The 15,170-nt window shown below is 42.1% G+C and overlaps 1 protein-coding gene across 7 annotated transcripts in view; it reads left to right on the top strand.

The window, feature by feature from the left end:
* FAT1 (FAT atypical cadherin 1) overlaps window positions 1-15,170 on the top strand; it is a 382,476-nt gene that overhangs the window by 255,236 nt on the left and 112,070 nt on the right. For all 7 annotated transcript variants that reach the window (XR_012236892.1, XM_073607779.1, XM_073607796.1 and 4 more), the window contains one exon: window positions 808-947. Coding sequence is in view for 6 of the 7 variants with exons in the window: in XM_073607779.1 (XP_073463880.1) it covers window positions 808-947 (140 nt within the window). In the remaining variant the exon portion in view is untranslated. The remainder of the gene's footprint in view (window positions 1-807; window positions 948-15,170) is intronic.

Raw genomic sequence — 15,170 nt, 5'->3', positions numbered from 1 at the left:
AGATATCAGTGATGAACATTCATATTCACGTTTGTGACCTTGATGAAGGAGACCTCCATGCCCCTGAGATATCAGTGATTTTATCTTCTGTTGTAACATGTATCCTTAAGTAAATTCTGTTCATTGGGTCATCGGTGTGCTAGCCATTTTCTGTATTTAAATACAGAACACTGTATACAGACACTGTTGTTAGGATAAATGCATCCAAAAACAGTGGAAGTTATTTATTAAAACTGGGATGTGCAAAATCTGGTGCAGCTCTGCACAGAAACCACTCAGCTTCCAGGTTTTATTGCCTTAAAGCTTAATTGAACAAGCTGAAGTTAGAAGCTGATTGGTTACCATGCACAGCTGTACCAGATTCAGAGTGCACCAATTTTAGTAAATCTCCCCCGGTGTCTCTTTAAGTTCTAACAGTACTTGATGTGTCTGTTTGATATGTATATGTACTTTCCAGTCATACTCAGGATGGTTGCACAGCTGACACCTTGAGAGCCATGTATTGCTTACTCCTATGTTGGTTCACATGTTTCATTAGTATATACAGTAGTTTATTTTATAAATCTAGAGATTTTTTTTCTCTTTCTGTTGTACTGTGAAGTTTTTGCCTTGCCTCTATATGTCTGTATCAGCATAGTATATGTCCCTGTTCCTGTCTTTAAGCTTGTTGATCACTGTAATGGGATGTCTCACTCTTTCTTACCACATACTCTTTCGTTCCTGTAGTGCCATGGCCCCTGTTCTTCTGTGTCACCACTGCCCCTTGTAGAGATGCTTATTTATAAATGCCTTACTTATTCTAACCAGGTGGAAACTACGACAGCCGGTTTGATGTGGACAAGGGCACTGGAACCATCATTGTTGCTAGACCTCTCGATGCAGAACAGAAATCTAATTACAACTTGACAGTGGAGGCAACAGATGGGACAAGATCTATCAGTACACAGGTAATTGAATTGCTAATGAAGTGTTTAAAGAGAATATTTTTTCTGTGCCCGTAGCTGTTATAAGTTGTATATGACACTAACCTAAAATGTTTGTGAAATGCTTAAACGAAATGAAAAGTTCTCATGTTGCGTGCTCTGCTGCAGCCGGAGGGGGTTAATCTAGACAGATAAGGCTCTGGAGGAATGCACAGCCAGCCACTTTGAATCTTATCTAGTACATTTTAGAACATATTGAAGCAAAACAGCATATTGTAACCCCTACAGACAACAATAAACATTTCAGAAGGATAATGCAAGCATATTAAATCCTACACTGCTGGGAGTGGCATTTCGCTGAAGTTCACCATGTTCATACAGATTTGTGTCCCACACTGGAAAGGCAATGCCATCACACAGCTGTACTGAGAATATGCCAAGAATGACTTTTAAACAGTAAAAAACTTAACGACATCTTTTCAACATAAGGCATATTCCGAAGAAGAATAACAATTGTGTATGTTGGAAAATATGGCTTTCAGCTCAGCTTTTAGTGTTTGATAAAGCATTTTTAAGAAGGTCACTCACTTGGCACAGGTCCCATTCAGTAAACAATATTTTCTGAATGAATGCAAGGTATAATAACTGAACAAGGTAGAGAGGAGGGGCGGTGTAGTCACAATCTCTACCTCAGCCAATCAGAGAACACTTTGCATTTATTGAAGAAAATGCAAAGTTGCCTCTGAATGGTGCTGTGCACAGCGACCTTCTGTGTTCACTAAACAGCAGGACAGCCTTTCACCTGGAAGCTAGTGGCAGTCACTGTAGTAGTGGTGCTTACTACAGGCATTTCCAGCTTCTATGGGGATCCCGCATGTATGGCACATACATGCTTTCATTGGTTTAAGCTGCATATCTAAACTTCAGCTTTAGCACATTCAAAGCTCATGTCAATTGGGATTCAAAGCTCACGTCAAGTCATAGGGCAGAGTTTTTTTTCCGAAATGTTTAGCTATGATATGAAGTAGAGTAACAATGACACGTTTTTGAAGTCTTTTACATCAATCAGACTATTTGGACCATGTGAATCCCATACACAAAATCAAGTATATTGTACAAAAGGTCACATAAACAATAGCAGGCTTTTTAAATAATAGTAGTGTAAGATTTTATAGAGTTAGCCATACACAGCTAATAGCTAATATTTCAGCTGATTCCTGCAGAATCGGTTGAACTTAGAGCCATTGGTGGTCCTGTCAACACCACTTGGCTCAACAAAATTTGATTTAACCACTTCAGCCCCGGAAGGTTTTACCCCCTTCCTGACCAGGCCATTTTTTGTGATACGGCACTGCGTTACTTTAACTGACAATTGCGTGGTCGTGCGTCACTGTACCCAAATAAAATGTATGTCCCTTTTTTCCCACAAATAGAGCTTTCTTTTGGTGGCATTTGATCACCTTTTGCGGTTTTTATTATTTGCGCTATAAACAAAAAAAAAAAAAAAGCGATACTTTTGAAAAAAAAAAACAATATTTTTTAACTTTTTGCTATAAAAAATATCCAATAAAAAAATTAAAAAAATCTAATTTCTTCATCAGTTTAGGCCGATATGTATTTTGCAACATATTTTTTTACTTTTTGGTAAAAATCCCAATAAGCGTATATTGATTAGTTTGCGCAAAGGTTATAGCGTCTACAAAATGAGGGATTTATTTATGGCATTTTTATTTTATTTTTTTACTTGTAATTGCAGTGATTTTTAGTGGGACTGCGACATTGCGGCGGACAGATCGGACACCTAACTGACACTTTTGACACTTTTTTGGAAACCAGTAACCTTATTACAGTGATCAGTGCGAAAAATATGCACTGACACTGTATAAATGACACTGGCAGGGAAGGGGTTAACATCGGGGCGATCAAAGGGTTAAGTGTGTTCCCTCTTTGTGCTTTCTTACTGTGGGGGGATGGGCTCACTGCATGGACATAGTGATCCCTGTTCCTGATTTGCAGGAACACGAAAGATCCCAGTGTCCAAGCCTGACAGCACGGTGGTCTGCCTTGTTTACATCGGCAGACCACCGTTTTATCTCTGTGGGGAGTGATTGCGGGTGGCCAGTGCCCCCCAGTGGCTATTGAACAAAATCACATACAGGTATGTGATTTTGCGCAATAGAGCCGACCTGCCACAGTATATATGCAGGTAGGCAGTTGGCAACTGGTTAAAGGAAAAGTATGGCCAAAGCTTTTTTTGGCCCTACTCCTCCTATAGATCACAGGAGTGCTGTTCGTTCTGCACTCCTGTGACCCATTTTCACCCGACAGCAGGCCAAATGCCTTGACCGGCACCTGGCTCAGCTTATTACCTGTGCTGTTGGGAGCCTGAGCTAGCTGCTCCCTCCTCAGCCCAGAGCTCCAGTAAGTGGGAGAACTGAGCGATCAGCAATATTTGATCGCTCAGTTCTCACTGCAGAGGTGGTGGCAGGGGACAGATGCACCATCGATCCACCTAGGTGAGTATAAGGTTTTTTTTTTTTGTTTTGTTTTTATACCCCATGCTTCTATTTTAATTAATTACTTAAAGTGGAAAATTCTCAGCCAAACAGTGACTGCAACCTATCAGATGCAGATGTTCGGTATCAGCCACAGTTGTCCTTGCTGCCTAAATACAATAGCTGGCAGTGGAGATTCCTACAGCCACACTGAATAGCCTGGATGGGGAAACCTTTGACTTTCTCTTGTTTAGCCCACAGGCAGACTAGATAAATTCTAGCCATGTATGTCTAGCTTAAATAAATGCAGTAACCTGTAAAAACCAGTTAGATTTAATGTTAAAGGGGTTGTAAACCCTTGTGTTTTTTCACCTTAATGCATCCTATGCATTAAGGTGAAAAAACACCTGGCAGTCACCGGCCCCCAGCCTCCCACCCCCCTAGTTTTTACTTACCTGAGCCCCTTCATCTCTTCGGCGGGGACGCGTTGTTCCTCTCTCCACAGGGTCCCAGCTCTTAATTGGATAGATTGATAGCAGCGCAGCCATTGGCTCCGGCTGCTGTCAATCAAATCCAATAATTCGGGCGCCGGGGGATAGAGCCGAGTACGACATTCATGTCTGTGGATGCAAATGCTGGACTCGGGAGTGTGCCCGCAAGGTAACCCCCTCGGGAGAGTGCTTCTGATGCGGGGAGGAGCCGCAAGAGCCGCCGGAGGACCCCAGAAGAGGATGTTTGGGGCCACTGTGTGCAAAATGAGCTGCACAGTAGCGGTAAGTATGACATGTTTGTTATTTAAAAAAAATAAAAAAACATCCTTTACAGTCACTTTAATTATTCTCATCTGACTGCCATGGATGAGTGAAGATTGCACATAGACATTGAGTTTTGCACTACCTAAATATTTAGGCCGTAAGGTAGCATTGATAAGAGTGGTGCTTAGCAGAGCTCCTACAGTTTTAACTTAGCACTCTTTATTATTGTACAGGGCTTCTTATGTTCAAACCTTAATTCTACACCACTTCCAACATGTGAAAAATGACTGCTCCAAGGGATAAGAAAATGTGATAAATCAGGCTAAACGGCACCTTCTCTCCATGAAAAAATCAGCTATAAATTATTCTTTTCAAACCACAATTTAACTGACTGTAAATTGTTAACCTGGAGTAACATCCAAACATTTTCAGAAACCCCAGCCTCTAAATGCTTCTCCATTCTGTGTCTGCTTCACGTCATGGTTATTTCTGCAATGCCGCGCGTCTCTGCTTGCTTCAGCCCATGGAGATCTGGCTGCTTTGCTCAGCCTTCCCAGGCTGAATGTAACACCGCTGCCATGGCATCCGAGACAATAACACATCTTTTGAAAGATTGCTGTTCTGAGTGGAATAATCCCCTGGTTAGTTTTTTTTTTTTTTCCTTTGGCATTTTTAGTTATTTATACAGACCTCTGAAGCTGAGAATGGAGGCTGAGACACAGTGACTATAGAAGGGCATGCAGGGTCAGTGAAGTGTTGTTAAAAAGACTCAAAAAAATGAAAAGGAGGAAATACTTAGATCCCAGCCCTGCTCTACAGTTTGTTTCAAAATGAAATATGTTCCTGCCCACAGAAAAGCTGTAATGGCTTTTTTACTTGTTGGGGCTCATTGACTACTAGGCCTTTGACCACATGGCCTTGGAAATAATTAATCAATGCAGTCCATTCTTCCTAACAGATTTGGAGTCTGGTATATGGGTAATTGAACAAATACCTCTTTTCACTGAAGTGTGGGATTATTAACTAGTGAAGCAGGATGGCACAAGGCAGGGCTAGGATTTCCCAGGCAAACAGAGAAGTGCAGCAGGATCCGAACATTGCAGCATCATTAAATATCTAGGGGCATTTCATAAATTCTTGAGTTTCTCAGACTGTGCTGCTTGAGTCAGAGTCCCAGGGTGGCTGTGCAAGTGAGCTATACAAATCTTCGTTTTACCCAGTTATCAGGGTTGACTGAATTCCTACTTGAAAATAGGAGGTGGTGTTAGGATTTAAAAGATCATATGCTGGAATCTTAAATTTAAAAGAATTACATTCATAGTGACATGCAAGAATTCTTGCATATGTTAAAGGTTTTCATTATTTGGGGATTACAGGTTGGGTATAATCCTAGAGGGCCGCTGGATTTTGGGTCCCCCTATTCCTACTTAGCCAGGCAACACACATTTTCAACTCTCATTCAGAGACAAGGAATCAGTCCTTGGGCTTGTTTTTGTTGCTTTATTGGGGAAAACAACTTGGATAGGGCATAGGGATTATGGGGTGCCCAACTTGACCTGAAGAGCAACAAATGAGAACAACTTCCTTCTCTGTGCATACCACAAAAATAAACAAATCCTTGACTGCATTCCCTCTGGAACAACAACAGTCTTTCTAGACTTAGCAAAGGCTATTCCCCTTCTAGGAGCTCTGTGTCCCCTGGGTGGAAATTTGGAAGGCATGTCCCCCCTCTTGAAAATACCAGCCCTCCTGGCTGCTTGGTGAAATGTCCCAGGAGAAGGGATTGGGTATAAGCTTGTTGGCACTGTCCCAGAAAGCTTGCTGGATAGTACATCGGGCAGTTCTCTCCCTTCCAGGCCCTGGGGGTGTAGAGGTACTCGCACTGTCCCTGGAAATCCTGCTGCTTTAAAAGAGACTACTATGCAGGCCTCTTGATGTCCAGGTCCTTCCTTGCAAGCCAGAGTGTCTCCAAGAAGAGACAGTGGGGTAGTAGAGATCCATTAGTCCTTCTTCCCTTCTCAGCTCCCAGGCTGGAGGCAGAGCCCCCCTCCACCGGGGGTCCCATTCCAGACTACACGACACAGCTTCCTCACTCCATCTTCTAACCGACTCCCCTGCTGGCCAGGCTGTACAATATTTATGGGCTGATCTAGCCACCCTGCCAGGCCTCCTGCTTGGGGATTGGCCAGGTTCCTATAAATATGCAGATCAGAACTTAGTGCCCACTAGTTTCTAAAAATGTCTCCAAGCTTCTGGAACCAGGGGAAGGTACCAGAGGCCTGACCTGTAGAGCCCTTCAGCCTGACCTACAGTAACCCCCAACCAATTATCAACTGTTATTTCCAATCAATGAAATCCTAATAAGACCCCCCGCTCCAAACTCCAATTTCCTGCATTCACTGCAGGTGCTAACTATTGGAGCCCATACTTGTTCCATGTAAAGTTTATACAAAGCACTGCAATGCTGATGACCTCACTCCTTTTTAAGTATTCATCCAAACATGTATGCTGCAAGTCTCTGTCTGGAAACCACCCCTTACTGACGCATTTCACCCTTACAGGTTTAGATTTCTCTACAGCTAAGCCTGTGGAGGTGAACCATGCCACATGGGGTCATTCGTGCATGCATTTTTGGCTGAATAAAATGTTGTCATTGGCGTGCAGCTCTTTGTATCTGGTATGGATTCATTTCCAATTTCTTTAAATCAACTACTTTCATTCAAATAATGCCTGGTGGTGATCTTGCCGTAAAAATCCTTGGTCAGGACCTTCCTCTTATGAGGTAAAAATATTTTGTCCCTGCCTCCCATAAACTCCCTGCCTAGGCAAGGATGACCTAGCACCACCCACCCTGCCCAGAGCCTGATGGGATACACATCACACATCCCAGGAGGCTTTGAAACAGTATCCCCCATTCAGCACATGTGCAGTAGGGGGCCTGCTGTGATATTAAGAAAATCACAGTTAGCCCCAGATACATGATGACGGCACAGAATCTAAACTAGCGGTGACACTTTCAGGTTGTTCGGAGCTGGGCTAGTAAGTATGTGTTTTTTAAAAGTCAGCAGGTTACAGTATTTGTAACTGCTGACGTTTCCTGAAACTGGGTAAAAGCTCTCTTGAGTGAATAACATTTAGTTTGTTAACCTTTGTTTAAATAAAATGTATGTTTTTACATTTTTTTCATCTTTTGTTGCATCTCAGTACTGCTGATCACCTACTACCTGTTTGTAGTAACTTTCTGTCTACAGGCATGTACCCTAGCAATGGCTGGCTGCATGACATTTTTCAGGGCAGATTTCCTGATCATGACATATGTGGACTAGACCTACATAAAATGTGTTAACCTCCCTGGCGGTATGATTATTTCAGATTTTAGGTGCTGAAAGCGGTACCATTATTTTGCACAGAAATTTGGCGTTTTATATTGTAGGCCTGTAATTCTTAGGAATAGTTCACTTAAATCTGTCCAAACAAGAGTCTAGTAGACATCCCGGGTATGATAAAGTTTGAAAAACGAAATAAAAAATTATAATATAATAACTAACTATAAATAATTAAAACACATAATAATATAATAATAATAAAAATTATATAATAATGTAATCAAATCAAAAACACTGAAATTTGCTCAGTTCCAGAATTTTAGCTTTTATTACTTTTAGTGTTTGATGACGGATCTCCCCACAAATCACTATCGCTCAATTCTGCAAGTGATTCTAATTTATTATCGCTGTTTTCTAGCTGGTCTAAAACCACTTTTGATGTAAAGAGACAGTTTTGGTTGCTATGGACAATCTCCAGTTTCCAGGCAGAAAGAACAGTTTTATATATATAAAACTGCATGCAGGACACTGGGCAGACCACTAGGGACAAAGGGGATGTGTAGTTATTTGATACAGTACTGTAATCTGTAAGATTACAGTATGCTGTATCTATACTGTGTGTTTACTGTGTGTTTCACTTTTGAATTTGCCGCCGAACTCCGTCCCCGTGCGTCGCAACGCTCGCAGGGAACGGAGCTCGGCACTGTGAATCGAGCGAGACACAGCGGCTCGCCGATCACAGCGGGGAGACATCGCAGGAACCAGGGGACAAGGTAAGTAATCTCTTCCTGGATCCTGCGATGCAAGCCCGAGTCTGGCTCGGGGATACCGCTTTTGGTATGTAAAATCCACCCCGAGCCAGACTCGGGAATACCGCCAGGGGGGTTAAAGGCCACTTATTGGGGTTGATCTATCAAAAGCAAATATGCTATTCACGTTGCAAGATAATTATTACTCTGCAAGGGAGCCCAGTGAATGACGTGAAGCTCTGCTGACTTCCACCATCCAATCATGTGCAAGCAAAACTACAGTTTTTTTTTCCTTTCACGTGATTGGGTATTCTATGCAAAGTGAATTCTTACCACATTTACTAAGCTAAAGGAAAAATTCCCTTGCAAAGTGAACAGCCTATTTGCCGTTAGCAAATCAACCCCATAGTCTCCATCAGAAGTCTTTGTAAAATGAGTGACAATACAAAAGCCCATTTGGGAGACGGTTGTCACTCTATCACAAAAGTATCCAAATAAGCACCTTCATGGCAGCATTACTAGGAATAATTTAATGAAAGCTGCAGAATTATAAATCTTGAAAATGACTTCTAAGATGATTTTTTAAATATTAAATTATATTTTATCTCATTACTCTAATTTTATATGGTAATCTGTTGGGAGGTCTGTTTTGTGCTAAGGCTCCCATCTAGTTGGATGCTGCCATTGCCAGACTCCAAAAAGCAATGCTATTTCAGAAACAGAGTTGGTTGGCAACAGCATACTGCACTTAATAGGATCTTCAGCTTCAGTCATTGCTTACAGTAAATAAGAAGTTTCAGTCTTAATTACCTGCAAAATTTTCTTTGTAGAATATATCCTAAGTAAGTTACAGGATCATACACATTCTGGCGCATTGAGCCAGTGGTTTAAACTGTTGAATAATCATAGGGATTTGTACAATCAAGAATTCAGAGAATGTGCTCGGTGTTTGCAAATCTTAATTAACAGGCATTCCTGTAAGTACGCGGGCTGTGCTCCATGCAGCCGTAGGACTCTGGTTGAAGAACTGCTTGCATATTCACTTTTTTTTCTAGCACGCTGTTCCACTATACTTCCAAGGTCAAGGTTGTATAGGCTTTTTAAGAAAACTCATACAAATTACATTCTGAAAATTCAGCTTGTTCTGGCCCATTCTTTGTGCTAATGTCTCAATTGTGTGCAGTGCTGCAATTTGTGCTCCCAAGGGTGTTATTTTATATACAAAGCTACATAAACATTCACCTTGGCTCTATATATGCTCTTTACAGTACTGCAATTAATAAGATGTGGATATGTAGCTATGTATCTTTAAATAAATTAAACAGCGAGAATACAGTGGGGACAGAAAGTATTCAGTCCCCCTTAAATTTTTCACTCTTTGTTATATTGCAGCCATTTGCTAAAATCATTTAAGTTCATTTTTTTCCTCATTAATGTACACACAGCACCACATATTGACAGAAAAACACAGGATTGTTGACATTTTTGCAGATTTATTGAAAAAGAAAAACTGGAATTTCACATGGTCCTCAGTATTTAGTAGAAGCACCCTTTTGATCTAATACAGCCATGAGTCTTTTTGGGAAAGATGCAACAAGTTTTTCACACCTGGATTTGGGGATCCTCTGCCATTCCTCCTTGCAGATCCTCTCCAGTTCTGTCAGGTTGGATGGTAAACGTTGGTGGACAGCCATTTTTAGGTCTCTCCAGAGATGCTCAATTGGGTTTAAGTCAGGGCTCTGGCTGGGCCATTCAAGAATGTTATTTTAGCTGTGTGCTTAGGGTCATTGTCTTGTTGGAAGGTAAACTTTCGGCCCAGTCTGAGGTCCTAAGCACTCTGGAGAAGATTTTCGTCCAAGATATCCCTGTACTTGGCCGCATTCATCTTTCCCTCGATTGCAATCAGTCATCCTGTCCCTGCAGCTGAAAAACACCCCCACAGCATGATGCTGCCACCACCATGCTTCACTGTTGGGACTGTATTGGACAGATGATGAGCATTGCCTGGTTTTCTCCACACATACCGCTTAGAATTAAGGCCAAAAAGTTGTATCTTGGTCTCATCAGACCAGAGAATCTTATTTCTCACCATGTTGGAGTCCTTCAGGTGTTTTTTTTTAACAAACTCCATGCAGGCTTTCATGTGTCTTGCACTGAGGAGGCTTCCGTCGGGCCACTCTGCCATAGAGCCCCAACTGGTGGAGGGCTGCAGTGATGGTTGACTTTCTACAACTTTCTCCCATCTCCATCTCTGGAGCTCAGCCACAGTGATCTTTGGGTTCTTCTTTACCTCTCTCACCAAGGCTCTTCTCCCCCGATAGCTCAGTTTGGCCAGACGGCCAGCTCTAGGAAGGGTTCTGGTCGTCCCAAACATCTTCCATTTAAGGATTACGGAGGCCACTGTGCTCTTAGGAACCTTAAGTGCAGCAGAAATTTTTTTGTAACCTTGGCCAGATCTGCGCCTTGCCACAATTCTGTCTCTGAGCTCTTCAGGCAGTTCCTTTGACCTCATGATTCTCATTTGCTCTGACATGCACTGTGAGCTGTAAGGTCTTATATAGACAGGTGTGTGGCTTTCCTAATCAAGTCCAATCAGTATAATCAAACACAGCTGGACTCAAATGAAGGTGTAGAACTATCTCAAGGATGATCAGAAGAAATGGACAGCACCTGAGTTAAATATATGAGTGTCACAGCAAAGGGTCTGAATACTTAGGACCATGTGATATTTCAGTTTTTCTTTTTTGATAAATGTTTGTCCATTTTTTCCAGAAGTGCATTTGTGAAGTCAGGCACTGATGTTGGACAAGAAGGCCTATCTCGCATTCTCCGCTCTAATTCATCCCAAAAGAGTTCTATCAGGGCATGGCTATCAACATTGTCACTGCTTATTCACAAGCCTGAAGCATGTCAATCAGCACACCTGCCCATTGTTTTCTGGATCGACAGTACTGCCTATGAAACCCTCCCACTGTTAGCTGCAGTGTCTGGGAGGGGGAGCATTTGAGACACATGAAGGATTTGGCTCAGGGAAAGTAAAGGATGTTTTTTTGCTTACTTTATGAGGCTTGTGCATTAAATTACCCAGATAGCAAGCAGTTGTGCTGCAAGTTTGAAAATGACTTGCTAAGCTATTACTACACTTGCCAGGCTTCACAAGTTTGTTGCACAGTTGAAGCAAGTCCGCATTGCATGACCCCAGATCAACTTTCTTTGCAAACATTCTGCAAGTCTGCTGCAAGTTCTGGTTCAGTTATGTCGTGCAATAGTCATCCCACCACAGGGATCACTGTGGCTGAATTTCCATGCTGTAGACTTGCAGGGCTCTTGCTGTAGACTCACCACTGTAACTTTGCTCTTGCTAGAGACTTGCCATGCAAATTTGCTAAGAATTGGAAAAGTGTCAACTAGAACTTGTGCTTCAAGTGCTCTGCAAGTGTACAACTTGCCAATGAAAATGTGCATCATGTTAAAAGACTTATAATTCAACACTGCCACAAACTTGTGGCAAGTTATCCTTGCTATCTGGATAGGAATGAAGGAAAACCTCCACAGTCAGGCATAGATGGGAAAAAAAAAGCTTTGGCTTTGGAGTGTTTGAGTTATTATTTGCATAATACTTGTTCCTTCCTCTATCTTCTTTTCTTAGAGGCTACACTGGAGTTTTCCTTGCTGTAATGTCTGTCTCACTACCCTGCAACAAGGCAGGGAAGACACAATAGTGTCTTTATCTTGCAGCTGCAATCCTCTATTATTTATTTAGCCACTTATTAGAGTGTAAGCTTCCCTGTTGCAGGGAAATTTGTAAATAATTCAGTTTATGCTGTTGTGATGTAAATAAATGCACTGAATAACCACAATCAAGAAATTCTCTGGAATTGACTGTGTATGTGACTGTTACCGTCCATGTATGTTAGTAAATCTGTAAGTAAATAGCGCAGGCTGTGCTGTTATTCCCAGGGTATCACTATGTTTGATTGGAATCTTGAAAATGCTGCTCCTGTTTTGTGAATTTATCACCTCATAAAGTAAAACTGTGTAAAATCATCACCTGAAATTATTGTCGCAGATGGAGATTTAATCTATGATGCCCAAAGGCATGTTAATTCATGTATTGTTGTATATTTGATGACATTGAAACTCTAAATGAAGTCTGTCAGAAGAGTAGTGAACAACATTGCTTACTGTTTCCACCTGTGGTGTTTTCAGGAGCAAAAAGACGTCTAACGCATAAACTGGAAGCAGATAAAACATTGAAAGTGTAATCACACTATCTTGACAAGCGCTCCTTGTTCATAAGATGGGTGAATGTAAAGCACAACTTGTTTGGTATGAAATAGCTGCTGTGACATTCACAAACATTCCTATGAGTGTTTATGGAATGTACCAGAACTGAGATAACGATTGTTTGGTGGTAGAGCTCTTCTGGGAATGATCCTGCACCCAGTCACTCTAAAAACAGTTTCTTACTTGCACTCTTCTAACTAAAGAGGTCGTATTCACTATCAAATATTATGAGTAGACCTTTGAATAAAAAAAAAAAATACGCCAGAGAATTTATCTGATAAGTATAAACAAATGTTATCACTTTTTCCTGCATTTAGGTGTTCCTGTTGTGGGTTCATCCATGTTTACATTCGTTTAGCAATGTTTAGAGTGTCTAATCGGATCCTGGACACCTGGACTCTTATTTTTCCCTAAACACAGCTAAACTGAATGCACCTCAATGCAGGTAAATGCTGAGTTTGAATGACACGATTTAATAAGCATTACCTGCATTTATTTGTGCTTAGACACGTCCTCTAAATGCATATAAACACAAGTTTGACACTGCCAGTGTAAGACCTAACAGTGCCTGTACACTTGAGATGACTGACGAGCAATTGGAACACTGATGGTGGTATGGTTGTTTTGGTCAGAAGTGCTTGTTTATGCACTGAGAAGACACTTTCTGGTACAATCCTTAGGGCCTATACACACTTGGTGTTTAGCCCCAGTGCATGGGGCTTCGCCATTTAGCTGCAGGTGGAGGGCACAGATGCGTCATCCAGCCCCACTGCCAGCAGCCTGTCAAATTCTATTGCCCCGTACAAACGATCGGACATTCCGACAACAAAATCCATGGTTTTTTTCCGACGGATGTTGGCTCAAACTTGTCTTGCATACACACGGTCACACAAATCTTGTCGGAAATTCCAAAGGTCAAGAATGCAGTGACGTACAACACGTATGACGAGCCGAGAAAAATGAAGTTCAATAGCCAGTGCGGCTCTTCTGCATGATTCCGAGCATGCGTGGAATTTTGTGCGTCGGAATTGTGTACACACGATCGGAATTTACTACAGCAGTTTTTGTTGTCGGAAAATGTGAGATCCAGATCTGAAATTTTGTGTGACGGAAATTCCAATGGAAAATGTCCGATGGAGCCTACACGCGGTCGGAATTCCTGACAACAAGCTCCCATCGAACATTTTCCGTCGGAAAATCAGACCGTAGGAGAGGCTGACAGCTGCTTCAGCTGGACAGGGCTGGACGGTGCACTCATCAATTTCTTTGTTTGGGGCAGTATGCACCCAGATTTCTTGCGTTTTGGGCATGTGTCCATTGATGCATACTTCCCTAAGTGTAATAAGCAAACCCCTAAGCACTGTTCAGCTGCAACAGCAGTCACTCTCATAGAGGATGAAAGGCAACCAGTAGCAGGGCTGGATGGGGCACCTGTGCCCTCTACTCACGGTTAAAAACCAATAGCCCCATGCAGTAGGGATAAACTTCCAATGTGTATGGGGCCTTATAATGGGAGGACTGTATGATGTGCTAGATATATCCAAGCAAGGGGATGGTTTGTTGTCTTTGTCAGCTATCGACTGTATGCCTGTATGGAGAGCCTGTAAATATGTTTCCCTATCCAAAAATGAAAATGATCTTATGCTTTCATCCCCAGCAGTATATACTTCTCTCCCAGGCTGCTTCATTTACTTCAAGTATAAGTGCTGTTGCTTGTTGATTGACCCAGCGCTGTCACATGGAGCCAAAGGCTGGCCATACATTATAAAATTTTCTTGTACGACTTTCCTTTGGAATTACCAAAACCATATAGCATGAGGTCAAACCTAAACACTTTCCATGTGTATGCAATTAGGCAGGCCTTTGCGATACACACTTGAAGGTAAATCTAAAGCTGGCCATAGATTGAGCGATTTTCTTTCCTGCAACCCCATCAACACTGACTGTGTTGATGGGGGGGATCCCTCCCACAGAGCCATTGTGTTCTCCTGGCAGAGGGGCAGGAGTAGCCGTTCCAGCCAGGAGACCATAGATGTTACTGCTAGTGGCTGTAATAATGGCTAGCAATAATTGCATGTAAAATCCGACAGGCTGGTTGTACTAAAGTTGATTGACCAACTTGGGTACATTTAGCCTGCCCATACATGGTTCGAATCTAGGCCGGTCCCTGCTTAACTGGCTGAGATTTGGACTGTCTATGGCCAGCTTAAAGGACATTGAATAAGTAGATTGTATAATGGACTGTATTGCCAGCTTAAGCTCCAACTAGACTAGAGCAATAGAACACTTTGCATTCAGTGACAGACAGTAGGCATCATAAGATGGCAGACTTTACCATCCGCAGTGGAATAACCTTTCCTCACCACAATGGCTCCCCAAAATACCCTGTGCCTTGGGGCTGCAGGCGATCAGGCACCCTTCCATGAAATATTTGAATGGGTAAGCTAGCAGCCTCCATGTATATACAGATTAGCCACGACCACCCGCACAATGATAAAAAAGTACCTAAGGTTAGATGTGTACAGATAAAAGAAAAAATAACATGCACATGGGAAATATAGAATGCACAGCAAAAATGCTACTGGCTGAAAATATATGTTGCACGTTCAAGTGTATAGGCCATGAGAGAAATATG

The sequence above is a fragment of the Aquarana catesbeiana genome, linkage group LG01 (assembly GCF_042186555.1).
Source record: "Aquarana catesbeiana isolate 2022-GZ linkage group LG01, ASM4218655v1, whole genome shotgun sequence".
Lineage (NCBI taxonomy): Eukaryota > Metazoa > Chordata > Amphibia > Anura > Ranidae > Aquarana > Aquarana catesbeiana.
Note: the sequence above shows the minus strand (reverse complement) of the source record. Positions and strands in the feature narration are given on the sequence as shown.